This window comes from Ylistrum balloti, unplaced genomic scaffold, assembly GCF_031769215.1.
Source record: "Ylistrum balloti isolate Yb309-2 unplaced genomic scaffold, AGI_CSIRO_Ybal_v1 Utg370786, whole genome shotgun sequence".
In the NCBI taxonomy this organism is placed as follows: Eukaryota; Metazoa; Mollusca; class Bivalvia; order Pectinida; family Pectinidae; genus Ylistrum; species Ylistrum balloti.
This window is the reverse complement of record NW_026782459.1, coordinates 1-26,554: the sequence shown is the minus strand read 5'-3', so window position 1 is coordinate 26,554 and position 26,554 is coordinate 1. Positions and strand designations below refer to the sequence as shown.

General features: G+C 33.8%; 1 protein-coding gene across 1 annotated transcript; it reads right to left on the bottom strand.

Moving 5' to 3' along the window:
• Positions 1-213: 213 nt before the first annotated feature.
• LOC132558393 (Fanconi anemia group A protein-like) lies at positions 214-25,936 on the bottom strand (the record flags this gene model as incomplete). Its single annotated transcript, XM_060222945.1, has 36 exons — positions 214-282; positions 630-725; positions 968-1,106; positions 1,792-1,931; positions 2,041-2,112; positions 2,396-2,459; positions 3,305-3,391; positions 3,839-3,933; positions 4,474-4,551; positions 4,849-4,908; positions 5,413-5,515; positions 6,259-6,398; positions 7,082-7,181; positions 8,094-8,249; positions 9,285-9,358; positions 9,960-10,091; positions 10,398-10,497; positions 10,678-10,868; positions 11,102-11,266; positions 13,229-13,359; positions 14,469-14,603; positions 15,661-15,737; positions 15,884-15,933; positions 16,278-16,338; positions 16,845-16,933; positions 17,462-17,509; positions 18,037-18,132; positions 18,533-18,643; positions 18,986-19,119; positions 19,431-19,569; positions 21,936-22,012; positions 22,653-22,793; positions 23,002-23,035; positions 23,918-23,991; positions 25,158-25,246; positions 25,706-25,936. Coding segments are annotated over 36 exons (3,778 nt in total), but the record flags the coding sequence as incomplete, so codon positions are not given.
• Positions 25,937-26,554: the final 618 nt, after the last annotated feature.

Below are 26,554 nucleotides of genomic sequence, written 5' to 3'. Positions count from 1 at the left end.
AACCTAAAGTCCTGAGTAGGATAGATGTTTTACTGGAAAAGCTCCAACATAAGATGCATTAAACATTTAAGTGGATGATTGCACAGGAAGGAGAGAACAACAATATTACAATGAAATAGATATTTTATTTATTTTTGTGTACAACATATAATTTGAAAACAATGTCTGCTTCTTCATTCAAACCTACCAATTCCACTGAAAACTAAAGATCTATTATCTGATCTTGGACAGGCGTTGTTTAAATGTAAGGTAGATATCTGGCCCACACATTTTAATGTTGTCCTGAAACAAAACAGATCACAATATTACATACCATAGGCTTCCTGATAGACGAAAACTTTATCTAATAAAACAACAGTTGATAATATCATTTATTTTAACTTTGTCCTGAAGCATAACACAAAACAAATGATTTAATTCGGAAGGGCTCCACCTAATAAAACAACAGTTGATAGCAGTAAGGAATTGAAAGTGTATCCAGTGATTGTTCCTTACAGTCACAGTACACCTGGGTGGTATTACAGTGCACTCTAAGAGAGATTGACATTTAGTATGGGATTTAAAATAATTTGAAATGATATAGTGAAATAAATATGAAAAGGTTCAATTCCCCCCCCATGTTACCCTACCTTGCATTCAGTGTCATTCAGTTGCTCAATTGTAGAAACCTTGATACAGCTTTTCACGAATTGAGACAGATCCAAAATTTCTTGTATGGAGAAGACCTATTAACAAAGCGTCGAATGAAAATAGAATTAATACTACTTTTAAAATAACGGTAAACGAAGAACATTTATTTTAGTTATGAAAGTATTTTGCTGATGTATGCGTAAAATACATGCATAACGCTGTTTACTATATTTGGCTTTAAAACTAGCTGCTGTTGTACAAGACAGACCTGAATAAATATTGCTGATTTTCACAAATAACATTATTCAATGTAAAGTAAATATATAATATGGATTACCTCTGCTTTTTCAAAGTCAAGTCTGTCAAATGCTTGTCCTCGATCAAACATCTGAACTACACTTCCAAACATGATAATGACACAGGCCAAACCATGTGGCATTCTGGGAGTATCAGATGTCTGAAGTTTACACAAAAGTCTGTAAAGAAAGGAAACATTGGACTGTTGTGAGACAGGCACAGACTTCAAGGTAAATTCTAAAATTTAGAAGAAATTCTTAATTGCTATTCTATCAGAAACATCTACTTAACCACAGAACACATAAATAACTTCTATTCAATTAAGTTCCTTCAAATCATTTTCATTAAATTCTGGTGGTGGTACACTTAAACCTGGAGCCCTGAGGTATGATAAATGTTTTACTGGAATAGCCCTAAACAAAACCTGGGGTAAGATAAATGTTTTACAGGAATAGCCCTAAACAAAACCTGGAGTCCTGAGGTATGATAAATGTTTTACTGGAATAGCCCTAAACAAAACTGTTTTACTGGAATAGCCCTAAACAAAACCTGGAGTCCTGAGGTATGATAAATGTTTTACTGGAATAGCCCTAAACAAAACCTGGAGTCCTGAGGTATGATAAATGTTTTACTGGAATAGCCCTAAACAAAACCTGGGGTAAGATAAATGTTTTACTGGAATAGCCCTAAACAAAACCTGGGGTGAGATAAATGTTTTACTGGAATAGCCCTAAACAAAACCTGGGGTGAGATAAATGTTTTACTGGAATAGCCCTAAACAAAACCTGGGGTGAGATAGATGTTTTACTGGAATTGACCTGACTATCAAACAACTAATTAGATAAATTGCACTAAATAGCATACCTTAGCAGTGTGAAGTGTTCTGTCCTTTGTGCTACTTCCGAGGTGTAAGATAAATCTACTGACGTTGGTTGAACTATGTCGGAGAGTACGAAAGGACACAATCGCAGGGCATGCACACATGCTTCTTCCAGAATCTGATTCTGTAAGTAAGTAATAAAGAAACTGTCAACAAAACACATCAAAACAATGATGTGTCAGATTAATCCCATAACATATGTCAGTATAGACCAGCATCTACCTGATACTTACCTTTGTCTCGTCTCCACACAAGTTTGCATTCGTCAGTTCAGCTAAAGCAAGATGACAATATACTGCCAGTATCTGTAATTATATCAATCAAAATTATAGGTCTGGAACAAATGATAATTGTGTTGTTTAATATCATATTATGAAAGTTCCATCTCAAAATTTGTTACAATTTAATTTTACAGAAAAGTAAAAGATATTGTTCCAAAAATTTATCATACTAGTGATATTTAGCAGTAACACTTTAACAGAATTTATGATAAATTTGAAACATTTTCTGGTACATTAGATTGCCTAAAACACATTAATTTTTTTCTTCTGCACCTCAAATGATACTAAGAGAAACTCAGAAACTCACATCATTGATTGTTTTGTCTCGACTTGAACTGAAGTCTCTCAACAAGTCTTGTGGTACTTCGTCACTATAACATCAACTCAACAGTGAATATATTGTAGCTGTATTTATCCTGGTATAAATCCTCAAAAACTTAAAATTACATCAGGTAAGTGATCAAGCAACTTTGATGTATATACAGACAGGAATGAATAAGGGTACAAAGGCAAATCTGCAGTAGGGATGTCAGGATAGGGGTGGGGTGGGGTGAAGCACTCTTAAAGTTTGAAAGAAAGAAATTAGGATAACTTGGTGAAAAGTTGCTTCAATTGAAAGGTAGAAAAATGCATAGGCAGCTACTTATATACATAAAGGCAGGTACATCCCTGTACATGATTCTAAATGAATGATTCTCAGACACTGATCTAACAGTAATTAACACTCCAAAAATAAAGCAGAATGTGAATGATTAAAAATCATACAAAATACGTGACCAGACATGAAAGGGCTACTCAAGGCTGTAAGCACTGACTAAAGTATAAGTTTGACTAAATAAAAGGAGTAAAAGTTTTTGTTTAGCAATCATTGTGCAGAAAAAGATAATAAACACTGCATGGAAAGGGACACAAAATAGTATTCCTACAGTACATGTATACAGTACCTGGTAAACTTAATCCTGTGAAATATTTCCAGTTAATGTAATTTATAACTCAAAAGCTAAAAAACAGCATCATATCTTTATTTATCTCTCTTTATTTTCTGTCATGAATTTCCATACCAAATGAATAAAGATCTTTTCCTTAAGCATTAAACTAGTAAACCAGAGGTTAAAGGTTCAATTTCTAGCAAAGACACAGAAATAAATAGTAATCTCTGATGCAATGAATTCTATGTAGGGATTTTGTGGTAAAAAGCAACATCGGTAAACAATACCTGATCAGAGTGAGGGAGAAGGTAGCTGCAGCAATCATCCATGATGTAGATTCCTCAGGAAGGGGTTCTCTTTTCCCACTGTTATACCTGTGAAACATAAGGGTTTCAAGTCAAATTTTCTTTCATGTGGTCAGTGACTTTTAAGTAGGAGGCAGTTTGGTAGCAGGACTGCAAAAACTCAGTAATTAGTAATTGAAATCTTGCATGATACTGATTTGATTTTTTCTATGAAAAAACTTCCATAGAAATATGAACAGTTTCTTCACAAATATGGCATATAAAGATCTGGAATAAAATATTGTTTTGCTTGTCGCTTTTAACATATGCTTGGAATGAATGTTATCTTGTAGTAAAATGCTGTGATGTTGAACACTTTTTAAACTTGTTACAGAGACACACACTAAGGCAGTTTGACTGCACACTGCAATAGGAAATGTTTTGTTATAATATCCTATATAGTGCACCATGCTACAACAGATGCAGTATTTTAACACAAGAGCAGTAAGATAAGCAGTTATCTCCCTTGAAACTTACTTTTGGAGCCACTGGAAAATTAACATGAATGATATGTCTTCCTGTTGATCTGTCTGCATTCTTTTTATCACAGTGCCAATCTGCTGGACATGCATCTACAACAGGATAACCATTATTGCTGATTCAATAACGTCCAGCAAAGGAAAAAGATTGAATTACCTCCCTTTGGTGTATATTTCAAGTAGTACAAGAATAAGAGGACAACAATATTCCAGTTCTGACTGGATATTCTTTTGCAGTATTTATTTTACAACAAGCCCACATCTGTTAAAAAAAACCAAGTGCTATTTCATTTTTCATAATAAGCCCATCTCTTACCTTTGAGGCAGAGGTTAGGTGTTGACCTCTGAGCTTATTGAAGCTAATGTGTTAGTGTCTTTTATAATTTGCTCTATTAAAAACAATTATCCTGTACATGAAAATTAACACTTTAAATAATCATATTTAATATAACACCTTTTAACTGAAATAACATTAATCACAAAAATATCATAATATTGAACCTGGTCAAGTGTAATCTTCAAATAACTAAATTTCATAAACATTTGGGTCTACATCTTTATTTGGAAGAAAATCTCTCAATGATGATGCATGGAGATACCTGATTGTGGTAAGTATTTAGAATCTGTACTTACTAACAGTGAGATTGACAGTACTGGAGCTTGCAGAAACACTTCACTCACATCTGTATACTGAGCGCAATCAACCAGTCCCTGGCAAACACAACTTATCAGTTTAATATCTTCATAGCTGCATGAAATACTTCATCACATTTACCTGGACAGAATACTTTGGTTTCTTCATCCATATTTAATACTGATTCAAAACAACCTGCATGAGATCAGTTATCCCATCTATTCCCAAAGATCTTAATGCATAACTTTTCACATTTACATCAATCTTAAAGTATCAATTTGAGACACCAAAACATATTCACCCATACTTTGGTCATATTTACTTGAAGGACAAACTTTTGTCATATTTACTTGAACAAGGAATCAAATGTTTACCTGTATGAGATACTGTGTTAAGCTGAGGGAAAAATGGCTGCCATGACACAATCCAGGTTTCTGTAAAGTACAAATCATGTACTGTACTTAACCCTTGAATAACATAATGTATCTATCCAGTAATTATACACCAGATTAGCTTTGAATCTATCAATTTTTAAACAATTTTTTTTACTCTCCTAGATTATTTTGCATCAATAAAACTTTTCCTGAATTTTTCGAAGTCTTTGGTTTCCAAAAATATGACCGGCTTGTACATAATGGGAAAAATACCACATATAAATATACTGGTCATAGTGATGATCAGCGACAACTTAATTCCCAGATAACTTGGTAATGACTAATCGATAAACACAATATATATCAACTAAATAACTTGGTAAGAAAGGACTAAAGTGACTATTCAGTTTTTTTAGGTAACAAAATGAATCTATGTAAGATATTTACCACTCAGCATTCATGAATAAAGTAGACAGTAAACATCAGTATTTATTTTTGTTTAATGTACCTGTGTTTATAACCACAAATTGTTTGTTATAATGAACAGCATGTGTTATAGCATACCAGATTGTTATTGATGACATCACAGCTTGTGCTCAATTCCTGATCAGGCAGTTGATGAACATTATCACAGTAAAATAGGTAAGATGGCAAACACATGGACAACCTGTAACAAAAGTTCAGGTGGTATGTTGAAAAACAGCAACAGAACATGACATTTATAGGATTTTTCATAAAATAATAAACTCTGCTACAAAAACTGCTTTTTTATGGATTGAATATTTGCAAAGTTTGATGCAATAAGGAAGAGTTCTTTGCATAAATCATAAAACATTATTTTTTTTCTTTTATTTCCTTGTTACCTTTTTTATAGGATTTTATTCCATCTTTGAAACTAGCAAAAAATGGAATCTGTCGCAAATAAAAACAGTGAAAAGGAGCTCACATAGATGAATCCTCAACCACTGGTTCAACTTCAACCTAGACCAATGACCACCAAAATCTAATCAGGTGAAGACCTTGCTAGTATGATGCTATAATGGTGTCAATACAAATCAAATCTGTTCATGAATTACATAATGCTATCATTGATGATGGAGTGAGACAGATGGGCACACGCATTACACACAGTGATTATTATATACCCTCTTTACCTATGTGAGGGGTATAATAACAATCTACACAGTACAACAAATCTACAGATGGGTTGTAGAAAAGAAATTTGTATTTTCACAACAAACTTGAACAAATATGCAACGCATACAAGAAAGCCAGACATACAGAAATGCTACAATAAAGTGACATTAAGTGGAATCCATCAAAATCCTGATATACAACAATCTCTGACAACAAACTCTGCTGATCATACAGCACATTGTATAATATTAACACTGGTTTTAGTCTAGGTACCTTATAAAGTGATGAAGAACTGCTTCTGTTCCAACACGGTTACTGCTATGTTGCTTCAAAGCTTTGACCAATTGCTGAAGTAGCCATGGTCTCCAACAATCCTTTTCACTTCCTGTTTTTGGAAAAATTGTTACCATTTCCTGCAAACAAAATGGACAGCCTTGTTATACTACTAAAATTATTGTAAAACAAACAGACAGCAAGATAGTGACCAATATGTCCTGCAAATTTAAATATATTCTGGTCACATTACCATGCAGAATAAGACAAACTGTTGGAGTGTGACCTTGTAATTGAAATTCAAGGATCTTTACCACATAATTTCTTGTTCAACGATTGCCAACAACTTGATTCAGAATTCCATCATAAAACATCTATCAGAGAAACAAAATTTGAACCCTTTGACTTTCCAACTTGTGACCTTGTCCTCTTATCACATGATTTCCTGTTCAATTCTACATTAAATTATCACTACAAAATATTTATCACTTGAGGGAACCAAAACTTCAACGGTGTGACTTTGATATTTACCATAATATCTACTACAGCAGTTATATACAACTTCTTGTTTGATTCTGACCATTATTACAAAGATTCATTGAAAGGCATGAAATATGTCGACTGTACAGCAATAACTAGCTAGTAACCATGAAAACAGTATCTGATGCTCAGTACACAAATTTAGTAGAGGTATATAAGGTGTTGTTATCTGTACAAAATTTCATCAAAATGTCTTAAAGCAATCTGCTCACAAATGGACAGTTAGATTAATGAAAAGTGACACACATGTAAAAGAGGTACATATTGTAGAAATCTATCTGACCTGAAGTAAGTATACAAAGTCTGCCTGTCCTCCATGTTGTAGGCAAGTCCTCATCTCTTTGTGACACTGACCACAGCTTGTTAAAGTCATTGGAGACTGACTAAGCAATGTATAAAGTAATTTTTAAGGTCATGTTTCTACAGATATTTCAGCCAAATCAAAACTATATTACATAAAAATGTAACCAATTTGAACAATTTTACGGTACAGCTTTATTTGTTTAAAGAATCAATAACATTATTGAGTCAATTTCATAAAGCGTAAGAATCGTGGGAGAAAAAAGAAAGATTGTGACTGAAAAAGTGAAATTGTTGTTTTTTCATTTTAAAGAATATACTTTATAAATATTAACTGAATGTGTGGACGAAATTAGAACTAAGAAAATTATTTTCAAATTGCTGAAACAGTACATTGTATTACCAGTTTTCTATTGCAAATTAAAATATGCATGGTAATGTATCCTGTTAGGAACCCAAGGTAGCTAGGCTTCTGACAGAACTTTCAGAAATTCGCAATAGATAATCACTATTTCATATATGTAGGAGAGACAATCCATCATCACTATTTCATATATCTAGGGGAGACAATCCATAATGGCTATTTCATACATTTAGGGGAGACAATCCATAATCATTATTTCATATATCTAGGGGAGACAATCCATAATCACTATTTCATATATCTAGTGGAGACAATTCATAATCACTATTTCATATATCTAGTGGAGACAATCCATAATCACTTTTTCATATATCTAGGGGAGAAAACCCATCATCACTATCTTATTGACCCAGGTGAAGACAACCCATATTCACACTCTTAAATATTGAGGTGATCATTACACATTATCACAATTCTATATGTCCATGGGAGACAACCCATAATGGCTATCTTATATATACAGGGTATAATTACCCATACGGTGATTGCAATCTTATATATCAAGGATAAACAACCCATAATCACTTTCCATATATCCAGGGGAAGACAACCCATTATCATAAATCAATACCTCATATTTTCTATCAGCAGGGCCTCCATAAGTACAGAGCATGCCTCCCTTACATCCAGACCTCCACTCTGAGACCCAATATTCATTCCGTGATCTTCAGATTTTGAAATCTTGCAGAGAAACTTCTGATAGATACACCAACTATGATACTCCCTCCTGTGGATAAAAAGTAATGTATTCCCTCTGAAAACTGGTCACAGGAATATCTTTTTCAGCTTAAGTTTCCTTTGTCACCTAAACTAGATGTAAAGAAATTTTCACATGACTGATATCAGTTGTAGAATCCCAGTACATCAAAATGTTTGGTGTAGGAGCCAGTGGAAACTTTATTTAATTTGCTATGTTCTTTAAATTCAATGATTAAAGATTTGCTTCTGGAATTGTGATATGGTGAATTCTTTATTTGTAATTTGTAGTTCACTAACTAAATCAATTAGAAATGGACATTTATCTCACTTCTTATACAGCCGATAAGATTAATTACTTCACTAAAATTTCCAGTGATCTATCACAGTATCAGTGTACAATAAAAAGGGGTTCAACAAAGGATTTTGACCTGTCTCAGAGAGTATTCAGAGAGTAGCAACATGTTTAATAATCTGGTGTAATTGGTGTAAGTCAACACAGTGAAACATATAGAATTACAGTCCCTATAAAAACAGTGAAATTATTAATAATCTGGTGTAATTGGTGTAAGTCAACACAGTGAAACATATAGAATTACAGTCCCTATAAAAACAGTGAAATTATTAATAATCTGGTGTAATTGATGTAAGTCAACACAGTGAAACATATAGAATTACAGTCCCTATAAAAACAGTGAAATCATTAATAATCTGGTGTAATTGGTGTAAGTCAACACAGTGAAACATATAGAATTACAGTCCCTATAAAAACAGTGAAATCATTAATTTTTGAAGGTAATTTATTTTCATTAAAATCTTTAGTACTATTTTATCTATAAATTCATCAGTAAGTGAACTGTTCAAAGATCTGTCCATGAAATCAAGTATTCATGAAAAGCCACGATAATTCAGCCCAAACAAAAATTGTGATTTTGTAGTATGTATCTGATTGTATCTCATGGTCACTTGTTCCAGTTAATATGGTAAGTAACTCCTAACATAGTAGATAAAACATGAAAGATAAGGTACAAAACAATGATATATTGTTCTGATTCTGTTTATTTACCTTTCATGGAAACTTAGTAGGTCAACATCAGGACAAACTGTTATTTCCATGGCAACCCACTCCTTAAACGTCAGCTGTTCATAGAGTAAGAATATACATGTATCAAACATAATAAAGAAGTAGTATCACTGAACTTGGTGGTCTCAATATTTGACAATGTAGAGATACTTTTCATCTTTTTTTTTTTTATATTTTGTTTGTTTGCTGGGTTCACTACCCTGCTAACAGACTGGGTCTCCTTGTAGTGACTGGTGGCTACCACACTGAATAACAGAAGGGAGGCCCATCATATGTCATTACAATCACATCAGCACAGACTAATCTGTTTCTCATTTTCCTGAAAGCACCTAGGGAGCATCAAACTATGCACTTTTGATCTCCACCTTACGTTACATATACTCAACCCAACTGCGCCAACTGCAATATTACATATTCTTTGAATAAATAACATCAATTAAATTAATTTTCTAGAGTTCATTCCCTTGTTTTAAAGTGATTTGCCAATGATGTCAAGTTTTCTCAGCAACTAGACAATGTCAACAATCATTTTCACACTAACTTTTTTGACAGAAGTTTAACTATGGTGATTACTAGCTATATACCCAGTGAGTGTGATGTTTACCTGTTTCCATGACACCTAAACATTTCTTGACTTGTAGATGATATCCTACATACCTGTATATCTTGACAACATTCTGTGAACTTCTTCGAGCGGTAGATAAGATGTGTAAGTCTAAATTCCCCGGATCCCCTTGAGTTGTACTGATTTCTGGTTTCTGGCAGCAAGCGGCAGCACAAAAATACAAACTGTATAAAAAGGTGATAATGTAACACTGTATACAAAGGATAGATATTCTTATGACGTTGAACTACATTTACTGTAAAATAACATATTTTTTTGAAAAATATAAATTTCTGTTGGCGCTTGCATAGATAAGTCTTGCTCACAAAATCCACTAGTACAGTAACACATGTCTACTTTTCTTAAAATTTTCACAAGTTGTTCTTTTTATACTTAAACGATCTCATTGAACTTTTTCTAATGAACATTGGAAGTACGTGGGAGACATTAATCAGTACTTTGTATTCTTTGTTACAACGGCATGAACTGACCAGAGTGACCAGTGGTCTTGGAATGACTGTGTCCTTCAGGCTGACCAGCTGGACACCATCCAGGCAGCTAAACACACATTGTAGATAGGCAGTTGTCAACCTAAAGTAAAGAAATATGCAGGATCATTAATGTCAGGTCAAGGTCAGTGGTGTAAGTAAAGGTCACAAAAGATCAAAACGTCACAAGGAGCATGGTCATTAGTCACAAGGTAAATAATCCCGAGGTCATCCACAACATGTGAAATTCAGTTTATAAAGAGTTATCAATAATACAACTCACCTAAGCATAAACTGCATACTCTGTGCTGACCTTAATGACCCCTGAGACCAAATCAAATGTGACAGAGTATCAGTTAGACTGATCCCTCCACACATCTGTACACAAGCCTCACCAAACCTGTCATGCTGGGCACTCATTTGACACAAGGTCATGGCAATACCTTGGATATGATGCTCTTCTAGTTTAGAGCCCTAGCAAAAAGAATCAGAAGATTTTATAATCTCAAAAAGATCAAATCTGTAACAAAAAAATCTATCCTCAGGAATCAAAATTTTCTTTAGGGGTACCATCAACAGAATTGCTTAAAAGGAAAATTAATTACTCACTCATGGAGAGAAGTGATTTATTTTGGAGTTCCAAGGTCATGTAGATGTTTTAATAGAATAGAAAGCACTATTAGATGTATTTATTAGTTCAAACTCACAGTTTCCATGATGAGTTTCCACATACGAGTGTACATGGATTTATGAAGTGATGGGAACCCTCCAATTATACTGATGAGCTGCGTGGCCCATGTGAGGTCAGGCTGGTCAGTCTGTAAGCTGTGACTGGTCACCTTACATATAACATTCAGCAACAGGTCTACTGCCTACAAATAACCACAAATAAGACAATTTTAACAATGTACCTCTTTAATTACTTCTCTTTATAAAAAGGAAGTTTATCTTTCACACAACAATATCTTTACAATATTGAACCTTAAACTCAAAAAGCAATCCCCAGTACACTTTTCAATACAGGGAGTACTTTATAAGATTGAGTTTAATTTGCTGTTTCGGTGTGGATTTTAAATCAATCATATACATATAAAAAAACAAAAAAAAAATGCAACCTCTGTCCCAGCGAGGACTGTAACATATACTGTGTAACCTATTTTCATTGTCATATATATATAATAATCTATGGCTGTCTCATCATACCACTTTCGACTTGAGTATATATGAAATGATACTACAGATGAAAAGTGTAATGATTTTATTAACATCTTGTACACTGTATATTGTAATGTAAATATATGTTTCAACCTTGTCAGTTGTCTGGTAAAGATGACAGTGTAGTCATCAAAACATCACACAAACATTCTGGTTGTGATATAAGAACATCTATTCAGTATACATTACCAACCTGAAGATTATGTTCTGAGAATAAAACTTTGAGAGATCTATAAGTCAGGAGAGAAAACATTGCTTATGGTCAAAAGAAAAAAAAGGAACTCTTACTTTCACATGCATGACTGAAAGCTGAGGAGAACGGGCATCAACTGTGACCACACCCCTCTCTGGAGAATATGTTTCAAGAATAAAACCCTTACTTTGAGAGACCTTTAGATCTGGAGGGAAAACATTGCCTCAAAGTAAAAAATGGAATTTTTACCTTAATTCATATGACTGCAGCTGAGGAGAGTGGGGATCATCTGTGACCACACCCCTCTCTGGAGAATATGTTTCAAGAATATAACCCTTACTTTGAGAGACCTTTAGGTCTGGAGAGAAAACATTGTCTCAAAGTAAAAAATGGAATTTTTACCTTAATTCATATGACTGCAGCTGAGGAGAGTGGGGATCACCTGTGACCCCCACCCCTCTCTGGAGAATGTTTCAAGAATAAAACTCTTACATTGAGAGACCTTTAAGTCAGGAAAGAAAACATTGCTTTAAAGAAAACTAGAACTGTCGCCTAGATGGCTGACCAATACCCCCAGCACACTGCAACGAGTCAATGGATAAGTTAAAGTGTTATTCTGAGAGTAATTGACATATTCTGCATGTGCCTGCATTTCTGGAAATCAGAAGGGGTGGAATACATGTTGTTCATGATCAAGAGAGTCTTGTAATACTTACATCTTTATTGAAGTAATATTTTCCACTGAAGGGCCACAGAGACAAAAAAATGTCTGCCGTTATGTTCTTGATCTACACTAAACACTCATGTTTGTCATGGCAAAGAAAGCTATTTTATAATGTTTGGCATCCCCTAATAACCCTAAATACCAAATTTGGTCAAAATTGGACATTATCTAAATTTTGACCAATCAGAGGCCAGGATTGTGTTTCCGCGGTAACAGTTTGGGAAACGTCTAATATGTCCAATTATTGGCCTTACTGAATTACATCTTTTTACTAAGTTTGAATGCAATCGGTCAAATAACTGAGGAGTTATGGACATTTATTAGAAAACTTGTTTATAGTGACCAGTTACCATGGCAACCAAAATTTTCAAAAAAAGAAAGGGGCATGCATATCTATACATGATCCTTAATATTCCTGTAAAGTTTCATCAAAATCGGTTCACAGGTTTAGGAGGAGTTAGCCGGACAAAATGTGTCTACAGACAGACGGACGGACGGACGGACGCCTAGACGGACGGATGGACAACCTGATTCACAGGAAATTTTTACCTTAATGTGAATGACTGACAGCTGAGGAGAGTGGGCTTCAACTGTGACCACACCCTCCTCTAGAGAATGTTTCTAGAATAAAACTCTTACTTTGAGAGACCTTCAAGTCAGGGAAGAAAACATTGCTTTAAAGAAAATAAAAGAAATTTTTACCTTAACATGTATGACTGACAGCTGAGGAGAGTGGGTGTCAACTGTGACCACACCCCTCTCCGGAGTTTGATTTGCCTCTTCATTCAGTACAACACTCAACTTTTCTTTCACTAATGACATCAGCTCAGACTCTGTAACAAAAATTAGGTTGATGTAGCAGTTTTTATTAATTTAATTGCTGTTAATTATATAAAACATTTAAAAATTCTTGAAGAAAGAGCCATAATAATCTTTAACTGCCAAATCTATGATTGTCGTCGTTCAGCCATTTTCGTTTTTCTAATCAGCTGAAAAATCAAAATGGTACAACTGGGGACCAAGTGGAATCTACAATTGAAATTTGAGAAAGATCCATCCAGTAATTTCAAGAGATTATAACAAATTTTCAAAGTCACAATCAAATGTGGCCGTCGGTAAACCACTCTGTTTTCTGATCAGTTCCAAAAGTAATCAGGCACAACAAGGGACCAAGGGGAACCTACAATTTGAGAAAGATCAATGCATTACTTCTCTATGTATTCATGACAGCCATACTTCTACATTTTTTTCTGAACAAGAACGTTTTTAGTATGAAAATGGGTTCAGTTAAGTTCTAAGAACATCCATTTTGTTTTTCATTTAGCTATTGGCATGGTCCAATTCATAGGTCACAGTGTCTTTGTAGGCTCACAAAAACAAGAAAAATTAAAAAAAATATAAAAAATAATGGTCCTAGGTACTTCTTAGACCTTTGTCTTTAAAAGTTCCATTTAAAACACAGTCTATGATTGTGGAGTTGTAGAATATTAACTGAGATTCCATTTCATAAAAAATTATCAAACCTGTCACAAATGTTCCTTTTTATCAACAGAGGCTTGAAAAAATAGTAAATTTCTAAGTCTTGTTTCATAAATTTCACATGAAACAAAATAAAAACTCATGTTGAATAAAATGTCATGTTCTGTCACACAAAACTTTGATATGCAAATATATGAAAGAAAACAGCACATTATCAAATTGATATAAAATCTACATTGGTGATATTTTCACCCAATTTTTTAAACGTTGGTGACATCATAATACATATGACACTATGATATTATGACGTCACAAGGAACCTAACAGGAAACCTTAGCCAATCAAAGTTTGACAAAAATTTATGTAATGTGTGTTATTTCTCTTATAAATAGCTCGGTAGTCATGAGATAAAATATTTTTGTTTTCTTTGAATTTCATTTTACAGATTGAAAAATTTCTTTACGTTTAAGATTGTAGCATTGAGCTGCAGGACCAAGGGTCAGTGTGTCCACCAGTTGTCCAAGTCGGTGGTCAAGCTGTTCTAAAGGATCCATGGTCATTTCAGTGATATCGTCCTCTTCATCTTCTGGGAAAACTCCTGGAATTTTAAAATGAGACAAAATCCAAATAACTTTTCATCAGAAACAAAAGTACGAGATAATTCTAATACAGTTATTTTCTGATTAAAAACCTTCCCTCTGTTATCTTTGGAAACCATTGTTAACAGCTAGCTTATGGAGTTGCTTCTGTTATTACTATTTACAGTTTGTGTAGAGTCTGAAAGAGAATGTACACCAATGGCTATTATACATCATATAATGTCTAACTTCTCAATGTTCATATTGTAAACAAAAATTAGGCATCACAGAATTTGAGTGAAAAGGCATTTAACACTAACAGAAGCATTGAAAAAAAAAACAAGTACCGTTTAAAAAAAAAGTACTACAAAGAATGAAGTTTATTGAGTGTTGATGTCTATTCATGAATAAATGGAACCACAAGAACTTGGCAAAAATTCTCAAACTATGGTCCATATATATATTTATATATTTTAGAGTGATATGGGTTGTAACTCTCGAGAAGGGAAACTGAACATGTTTCTTTAATTTTTTTTTCTAATGGCCGTAGAACTAAGAAACACATACATTACCTTTAAGAAAAAATGTTTGATCTTTCTAATAATTGTTTGATGAATAACATTGGCAAAATATTGACCAAGTTATGACCTGACAAATTAGGAAATATATATAGAAATGGCAAGGTAGACATTTCCTTGTTATGGTCGAAATATGCTCTTGTCTCTTATAATTATTTCAATAACTATGCTGAAATTGCAAAATTCGCACTTGTGGTAGTATACAGTATCCATGACTGTGCCCACACATAATGTGCTTTGATGGTGTTATGCTTCGTATGTCATAGAAATTATACATCACCATAAACATGCTCACTTTCTTTAAGAACTTTTCTTTTTGTCAGCTATGATTGATGTACACCTTACCTGGCTAAGTCCCTTCCCTAACTCTAATACACATACATGGACTGTAGGAATTTGTGTCAAATCTCTGTGAACGGGACCCTGGGATTAAGGGGCAGACATAACACTGTTGCTTTTTTGTGATAAAGTGATGAAGCTATGGCTCACAAACTCTCACCTTGTAAAAGTTTGGTTGCCTCCTGACGACAGGCGGTGACATAGGTAGAGTACATGCTGGCTGGAATCTTCTCCACTCTTCAAACATAAAATCACTTCAATTGCATTACAGATTTTGAATTGGATAAAATTCAATGACTTTCACAAATCTAGATAGACAGAGGCTTCTCAGTGCTGATGTCTGAGCTTAACCAATAAACTATTTGAAAGGGAAAACAACTCACCTTTTCAGCATGTCAATAAATCTCATCCTTATATCTGGAACATCGGGAAGCTGACAATGAAGACAACAAATTACCTTAATATTGTTTTATGGATAGATGAGGAATTCTTACCTAAAACATCCAACTTTTATTTCTTTATTTTCATCTATATGAGACCTGATCTCTAGAAATAAAGACAGAAATGATATTTACCCCCAAAATTATGCAATTTCATGCAAGGTGGATTAAAAAATGTCACTGTAAACAAAGGGCAACAACTGTGGAATCTGCAGCCCATGATTTCAGTACATAAAATTTAACAATTGTAAATGTTAAATTGATAATATCAAACAATTATTCAAATAAGGAGCAAAATATTGAATAATTCAATGTTTAATAAATGATATTAACTTACAGGCCTTGGTTTAAGTAAAGCTTGCATAAATCTGCCAATAAAGTACGGCTTTCGGAAAATACTACAAAACACAAATCAATAATAAAACAAACTGTTCAATCAGAATTCAGCAACGGTTTGATACCTTAATCACTGTTAAGTACGGATCAATGTAGCATTTCTATCAAACAGGAAAATAATCAGTATCTAACCAAATTTCTTGATAAGAAAAGAACTAACTTTCAATCATACTCTATTGAGAGAAAAAAATCATACCACAGCAACCTGCTTTTCACACACTTGAAAGTAAATTTACAAATAGTTGAAACAATATCAACTCAGTAGATCAACAATATTACACATTGGTATATTGTATTTGGGATTTGAAATCCTGCTTGAGGCATTTATAATTGAATTCCTTTCCAAATTTACAATAATCCTTTGATGAATGAAGGACAGAGAGATTCACAGATACAGAGCCAAAAATACAGGTTAACCATGTGTTATAGAGACAATAAAACTAGGAGCATCTAAACTTCTGTCATTGATGTTAAAAGGTAAAATGAAAGTTTTTCCTTTTTCAATTACCTGGCCTCCATCACAAATGATGGAATTTTATTGGTCCCCTCAAAAGTGGACAATGCTAGCTGGACATCTTTCTCTGTCTGCTCCAAGTTCTGTAAAGCATCCTTAAATTACTGTATATAGTGAAAGAACAGCCTTGGCTTTTATCTCTCATGCATAGAACTTTTAAAATTCCACATATAAGTTCACTATAATATACATATACCAGTTTATTTCAACTCCTGCTTTAAACTTTAATCCATATTTTATATTTACCCTATTGTTATGAGAGAAATATGGGCAAAACTTTCCCTGTAACACTATTGGAATACTTGATCTCCACAAATTAAGATATGGCCGTCAGTAACAAAGAATTGAAAAACTTTGAGATGTCAATGTGCAAATACTGTAAGTTTATTCAGACAAATAACGGCTGATCAAATCCATAATGAACACCTACAAATCCTATTCTGAAAAAAGACAAGTAAAACAAAGCAATTCTTTAAATTAATAAGATTGTTGTAACACGCTTCTAAATGTATGAATTACATTAGTTTTCGAAGAGAAATATAAATGTTAAATACATTTTTTATGGATAGAATCTCACTATATTGTATAACTGATTTCATAGAGATACTAACCTTCCCTTTATCTTCCTTCTGTTTGTCACATGTCAAGTCTATGGGATCCTACAATAAAAATGAGGCCTAATGTTGTTGGATTTCAAGTACATGGCATGTAATGTGACATGCATCTCTGACAGAAGAAATAACACGCCCAACAATTTAGATTTTATGAAAAATTATTATCATTTCCAATTTGATAAAAAAGTAAGAATATTCCCATTTGAATTTGAATTTAAGAAGCTTCATTGAGTTCCAGTATACAATTATAGATCCAAACTAGAGATTTTTGAAGAAAAAAACACTATTATTTCAACAATACTTAGTCTGCTTGGTAGATTTACTATCACAGCACAAGTTCTTGATTTGCTAATTTGATCAACCTAAATAAACACAGTGTTATTGATGAAACAGAAAAATCCTAACCCTTTCTGAGTATTTTTCTTTAACATTTTCAAAAGTCTTCACATATTTTGTCCATAGTTTGTTCTTATCTATCTAAGAGATTTCGTGTAATAAGTACTGTTTAGTTCACATGTCAGTATTTCCTGATAGTATTACAAACTGGCTATTCTGTGTAGCTCTGTAAGTACCTTGAGATCTGCTAATCGAGTCTTTGCCAACATGATATAGTCTGTGAGGAACTCTCTACATTTTGGAGGTACAAATGGTGGCCGTAGGATATGCACCTAAAGTTCAAAGTCAACCAATACCAGCTTCATATTCATCTTTAGTAAAGTTATCATAAGAAAACAGGTTCTGGCAAATTGAAAAGATACCAGTGTTCATAGATCAATTTTGGATTATTTGTCAGGCTTTAGAGACCTTGTTTGCAGGTAATTATGTTGTCATAAATAAATTATAAAGTCAAGTTACAAGATCTGAGTATGAAAGCACATGCATATTACCAAAACAATTGCTTTTCTCTTACGAAATACACATCATAAAGATTTAATATTAGGTCTCCTTAATTTGCTCAAAAAATTACTGCCATGCATCTTCACATTGTCATTATATTTACTTCACTAGAAAACTTCAGTCCAAGTCACCTCCCATTACTACTCAAGACAACGATAGATATACATGTACCTTGAGGTGTGCTGTAGATTCATAGGGAACTAGATCAGTGAGGAACCTCAATAGTATGATAAATGTTTTCCTGGTGGTGGTTAAAGAGCGGGCTCCATCACCAAACATTCTCTGTAACAACAAATTTCAAACTAAATGTACTAAAATTCAGTAACAAATTTCATCCCAATCTTTCTCGCCAAATAAACACAGTCCTTCTTGGTATCATGGGCTAATACCATTCAATATATAGCAAATTAAACAGCATAAAGTCAAATCCACTCCATTTGACCCAAAATGAACAAATAAAATCTTAACCCAACTGACTGACAAATCCTTTTAAAGGCCTGTATTAATATCTGCAGGTTTGTCCCAATTTATGCCTGAAATGATGCGTTTAAAATGTTATGTTGACAACATGATTTGTCCACTCAACTTAAACAGACCAGGCTGGTGACAAGAGCTCTACAGTACCTGAAACCAGTCCTGATAAGACATGGCCACATGTGCACCCTCCATACAGATTTGACGAGCCAGAAGGAAAGCCGCTGTCACCTGGTCCATATCAGATCTTTCTAATCCTGTCCGCAGTAAGGTGTACACAAATTCTGATGAAGAAACCAAGTTCCTGACATAAACAACAATGATAAAAAAAAACCAAACAAAAACAAAAATTATACCATATATAACAGAATATCAGGACGTAAGAAAAGTCACCATTAACTCCATATCATATTGTACACATTAAAACAAAAGTGTATCAGTTGACAAAAAGCATCAAAACCTTAAAGTTGTGTTGTACAAACAGTTAAAACAAGTCAATGAAATAAACATCATAGGTTGAACAATATTTTGTAAATTCACACCTTGATGGCCACATGTACATGTACAAACTTAATCCAGTTTAACTATACATTACCTAGCAGACATTCTGCAGCTCCTGGTAGACACACAACAAATGTGGAGACCAGTGTCAGCAGGTGAGACCAATTGATGGGTTGGTCCTGGATCTGTTTTAGTATTTCAATGACTTCCTCCACATCAAACACCAACAGTAGCTGTTGATAATAAAACGCATAGAATGTCAAACAACAAAAACAACATCAAACACCAACAGTAGCTGTTGAAGATAAAAACCATAGAAAGTCAAACAACAAAAACAACATTCTGTCAAGACAAACAACAAACAACATCAAACACCAACAGTAGCTGTTGAAGATAAAAACACATAGAAAGTCAAACAACAAAAACAACATCAAACACCAACAGTAGCTGTTGAAGATAAAAACCATAGAAAGTCAAACAACAAAAACAACATCAAACACCAACAGTAGCTGTTGAAGATAAAAACACATAGAAAGTCAAACAACAAAAACAACATCAAACACCAACAGTAGCTGTTGAAGATAAAAACCCATATAAAGTCACACAACAAAATAAACATCAAACACCAACAGTAGCTGTTGAAGATAAAAACCATAGAAAGTCAAACAACAAAAACAACATCAAACACCAACAGTAGCTGTTGAAGATAAAAACACATAGAAAGTCAAACAACAAAAACAACATCAAACACCAACAGTAGCTGTTGAAGATAAAAACCATATCAAACAACAAAAACAACAAACACCAACAGTAGCTGTTGAATATAAAAACACATAGAAATTCAAACAACAAAAACAACATCAAACACCAACAGTAGCTGTTGAAGATAAAAACCATAGAAAGTCAAACAACAAAAACAACATCAAACACCAACAGTAGCTGTTGAAGATAAAAACCATAGAAAGTCAAACAACAAAAACAACATCAAACACCAACAGTAGCTGTTGAAGATAAAAACCATAGAAAGTCAAACAACAAAAACAACATCAAACACCAACAGTAGCTGTTGAAGATAAAAACACATAGAAAGTCAAACAACAAAAACAACATCAAACACCAACAGTAGCTGTTGAAGATAAAAACAACATAGTATCAAACAACAAAAACAACATCAAACACCAACAGTAGCTGTTGAAGATAAAAACACATAGAAAGTCAAACAACAAAAACAACATCAAACACCAACAGTAGCTGTTGAAGATAAAAACCATAGAAAGTCAAACAACAAAAACAACATCAAACACCAACAGTAGCTGTTGAAGATAAAAACATAGAAAGTCAAACAACAAAAACAACATCAAACACCAACAGTAGCTGTTGAAGATAAAAACACATTATACTCTGAGAAAGTCAAACAACAAAAACAACATCAAACACCAACAGTAGCTGTTGAAGATAAAAACACAAAACAACAAAAACAACATCAAACACCAACAGTAGCTGTTGAAGATAAAAACCATAGAAAGTCAAACAACAAAAACAACGTTAAAAACCATAGAAAGTCAAACAACAAAAACAACATCAAACACCAACAGTAGCTGTTGAAGATAAAAACACACAAAGATAAAAACCATAGAAAGTCAAACAACAAAAACAACATCAAACATACAACAGTAGCTGTTGAAGATAAAAACCATAGAAAAAACAACAAAAACAACATCAAACACCAACAGTAGCTGTTGAAGATATTTAAACACCAACAGTAGCTGTTGAAGATAAAAACCATAGAAAGTCAAACAACAAAAACAACGTCAAACACCAACAGTAGCTGTTGAAGATAAAAACCATAGAAAGTCAAACAACAAAAACAACATCAAATAAAAACACCAACAGTAGCTGTTGAAGATAAAAACCATAGAAAGTCAAACAACAAAAACAACGTCAAACACCAACAGTAGCTATTAATATCACCATAGAAAGTCAAACAACAAAAACAACATAAACACCAACAGTAGCTGTTGAAGATAAAAACCATAGAAAGTCAACAATTATGAATTAATATGTTTATACTCTGGTCATGATTGATGATTAGTCACAAAATTATCCAAACACATTAAGGACCAAAGGCAATTACACATTTGTCAATAAATCAACAAATTAAAGAATTCTCCAGTACTTTTCAAGACACAAGAACTGTTTAAGTGTGAATGGCAAATAGGTCAATCACAGCTGAAGATGATTGGAGAAGACAACTATCATTGGTGAAGATGATGGTGAAATAATTATATTGCCAGTACCAAGAGAAAAACAGAAAATTCAAACATGTCCTCAGCTACCATGCATGTGACCTTCGACCCTTTAAACCTTCACGATGATCACCTTAATATGTTGGTGTGTACATCTTCTTGTTATGACACTAATCAATAATTATGAACTTAATTTGTTGAGAGATTCTCAGATTATACCATTGATTCAGAACAGGATGAGACAAGAAGACGCAGATAACACGAATATGATGATAAAAAATCATTAACAGGAAAAAGATCCAATTTAAACATTGTCATCATTGATACTCTCTAGTGAGGCATGCTGTTTTTACCTGTTTGAAAGCTGCTACGAGACGTGGCGGAGATCGGGGATATGTCCGATCAGTCTGAAGGCTAAATGTTGATATAGCTGTAACAGTAAAGACACTTTTGTAATAGGTAGCTATAGTCTGTATAACTGTTAAAGTAAAATTTATAACATCAGAAAATGTACAATCCTCATGTGTAGTTCAATCTGAAGTGAACACATTAACAATACCCAATGCTGCATATACATGTACTACAATATAAGAATATAACAATATAATTATATGTATATTGCATACAACACAAAATCAAATCATCAAATGAAACAAGAAAATGTCTGTAAGACATGAATGGCCCCATTCCCTTATGTATCATTATTTAATGAATATGCAGCAGTTGTCAAAATGTGACCTTTGACCCTTAACTAATAACCATGTTAACAGTAAGAGGGTGTAGAACTCCTAAAGACATGATACTTGTAAATGGAATTTGGTGGGAAGCTATATCTGCGGTCCCCAATCTACGGCCCCTCTCTCCCTATCACTTGGAGTGTAATAAAATATTCTCACACCAATCTCCAAACCAATCAAATTCACAGAGTTATATAATATACTTAGTGGGTAGACAGAGTCATAACATTACTGTTCAAATACAAATGATTATAATGTTGAAGGTCACAAAGGTCACAGGGTCAAAGAGGTCACAGGATCAGCTGAAAAAATCAAGAGACAAAAATGTAGAACCTTTGGTTGGTCGATGAGTGAGTATAAGGTTGATGACGTGACCATACTGTTTCCTCATCCCCTCTAAGTTGTTTTCCTGTTGTACTGACGCCACAGGTACTATTACAATCTTGCTCTCTGCTGTTGTAGTGTCAAGAAGCTCTGAAATAAGCAAGTCAGTAAATATAAGTAAACTCCTCTGGACACAGTTTATCAAAGAAAAGATTCTGTTTGAAGAGCAATAAATATACACTAGAATATCCAATGTGATGTGTAATACATAGTATATCTCTCTAAGTATCCTACATATATTGCACAACATTGTTCATCTAAGATGAAAGATACTTTTTATCTACATTTCTCTACTTACTAAATATGAGGGAATCCAAAATCACATTGGCTAGCTGAAAAAAATAAAGACAAACGAAAATTAATAATGTGATATACTCTTTTCTGTCATATTATACAGTCATTGTTTTTGTTCAGTTTTTCAAAAAAATTTAATCAGAAGTAACACAACAGTACAATAATACATGCTAAAAGACTCATGGGACTAAATCAGCCAATGAGCGACTGGGATTCTGTTTTACTCTGTTTGAGTCCCTACCAAAATTGAGATTTGGTAACAGATTGTGACCTTGGGGTTTAAATTTATAAATCTGCTTTTATTGGGCTTCAAGAAAATGTATGATTGTAACACATTTCAATGTATCTGGGGCAGATTTAGGCAGGTGTAAAATGTCAAGTTTTTTCACTAAGTGGGTTGTTAGTTTCAATTGTAACTTCCGGTTGTTGGCTTTTGAAGGTGATGACAGTCCAAGATGCCAGTCAACTAACTAAATGATGTCATGTGTTGACACTGACAGGTATGTTTCTATGAATCTAGGCAGTTGTTGAACTTCAAATATAAGTGCTATTGGCTAAAATGCTAAGCAATAACATATAGTGATTGACTCAGCTGTGCGACACCTAAAGGCATAAACAGAACCGATTCACATGTGTAGGTCAAAAATTTAGACATCATTCCAAGATTATGCTGTTTTCATTGATCAAATTTAATACACCAGAAAACTAAAAGAGGTACAGGGCTTTTTGTTTTGCATATATATTTACCAAAACAAAAGAGAAAATCCAAAACCTTACCTGGATGACTGGGTGACTATACTAGCACTAATAAAAACTCCTACATTTATCAGTATATTGTAAATATCTTTTACGTATGGAGTAAATACAGCTTTACCTTTTTACCTGAAGATCAAACTTTTTATTTACTTTTTAGAGTTTACCTTTTTCAGTTGGATGTTGTCATGTTCATTTTTCCCCGGGAAAGCTAGCTGAGACATGTGATTAATAAATTGCTCTGAAATATATGAAATATAGTCACACATTGTACTGCATTTCAAAGTGATGGACAGTCATTTGTTGTAACAAAATCAAAACTTTTCACATGTTTTGTACGTAAATCACTTTCATTCAAAGTGTATGTCAGAATTCTGATGAAAGGTTTACTAGATTTAGTTACAAATACCACATATTTTGCCTCTCAACACTCCCCAACTGACTTCACCAGTACCGTGCTATGTTACTGTAGCCACTCTATTCCACCAATATAACAATATGCTGAATTTCCACTCATACTTCATATTGACCAACTCAAGCAGCCTTCATCTTTAATGTTCAAGGCCAATGACTTGATTCAACTCATTTCTTAGAAGAAACCATTTTATAATATAACTCAGATTTTAAAGTGAAACAAAATGGTTCCAGCTCCATACAGACAGCATGGTTATGTTAAATTACTAACTCCTTTTAACTCACTTCTGAAAAATGACCATTTTACAAAACCAGTTAGTTTTAACAGTGGAACAAAACAGTTCCCATAACACAAACATTAATTTCATCTGACTCACTTCTGAAAAATGACCATTTTACAACAATATTGGCTAGTTTTAAAGCAGAACAAAACACTTCCCACAATATAAATACGATTGTGTCTTACTTCTGAAGTCATTTTGTATTTGTATCTCCATCATGTTGTAAGTGTACCCAGCATCTCTCTCATTCCACTAACAAGGTGGAGACAGGATCTGCTCTCACTGTTACACAACTATCTATTCTCTTACATACCTGGTATACATTATCATCTTCTAAGAATAAACCCTGTCTGCCTATAAACACTACAAATAATCTTAACGAGGCAAATAAGACTGTAAACAGAAAAAGCGGAGATAATGATACAGTCGAAATCCTTCAAAATTCTTTTCCTTTTAGAGTACTGTTCAGGTACAAAGCAGTATTTGGAGAATTTTAGTAGAATCACAGGAACCATTTCATACAAAAAAAAGTTTTGGAGAATTTCACTGTAAATTTGGATGCAACATCTCGACTACAGTAATCAAGGGTGCAGGCTGGGGGTGGTAATTATACAATATCCAACTTAGAGTAAAATAGTTGGCATTTGTGATGAAAATACACAAAAAGTTCATTGGTTTATCTTCAGATAAATCGGTACCAGTAACAACTCACCCACGCTGAACTTGCAATCCTGTTTTACTTCAATCCTGTCAAACATATGCTGTGCTATTGTCTCCACAAAAGACTTTTCATTTAGTTTCCTGAAAAACAAAAACTATCCATGTCTTTATCAACAATAGAGTCCTCATTTAAATATTATTTATACAAAGGTAATGAAGATGACTTTTTCTATACAGTAGATACAGGCAGGTACTGTAATGTCAATAAAGGGCAAAGGTACTGTACAACATGATTCTACTACAAAAGTCGAGGATGACTATCATCTCATTTTAACATGTGATGCCTTCAAAAACTTAAGACAACATTACATCAAAAGATACTATTGCAGAAAACTGTCTTTGTTCAGATGTGTGAAAAATACCAAGGAATTATCACCTAGGTAAATTTATTGTTGAGGCAAATAAGTTCTCTTCCTTCGTCTTATTTCTAGTATTTCACTGAAATAAATGATAATGAATTAAACGGATGTTGTGTATGTATGCATGTTAGTAACATTAAGGAAAATGTTTGCAGTCTTGAGGGTGTGAATGGCTATGAACTTAAGTGTATGGATGTCTGAGTCTGAAGCCATGAGACAATGAATGCATGTAACCATGAGGGTTTGGATGCATGTGACCTTAAGGTTATAGGTACATGAGATTTTCAGGGTATGGATGCATGTGACCTTGAGGGTATCGATGCATGTGACCTTGAGGGTATAGACAAGTGAGTTTATGGGTATGCATATGACCTTGAGGGTATGATTATCTGTGATCTGGCTGGTTAGATGTCTGTGACCATGTGGGTTTCGTGAAAGTGACAATATGGGTGCCTGTACACTTGAGGGTATGATTGTTTGTGACCTTGAGAATAGGGATACCTATGACCTTGGTGGTCTCTGTTGTGTGTGAACTTGAGGGTATCATTGCTTGTGGCTTTAAGGTATGGATTACAGTGACCATGAGGATATGGATGTCTGCGACCATGAATCTCTAGTTTAGTGAATTTGAAAGAACGGATGATTATGATCTTGATGGTAGGTCTGTTTGTGACATTAATAGTAGTGCTGTTTGTGACATCAATGGTAGGGTTGCTTATGACATTAATGGTAGGGTTGTTTGTGAAATTAATGGTAGGGTTGTTTGTGACATCAATGGTAGGGTTGCTTATGACATTAATGATAGGGCTGTTTGTGACATCAATGGTAGGGTTGTTTGTGACATCAATGGTAGGGTTGCTTATGACATTAATGGTAGGGTTGTTTGTGAAATTAATGGTAGGGTTGTTTGTGACATCAATGGTAGGGTTGCTTATGACATTAATGATAGGGCTGTTTGTGACATCAATGGTAGGGTTGTTTGTGACATCAATGGTAGGGCTGTTTGTGACATTAATGGTAGGGTTGTTTG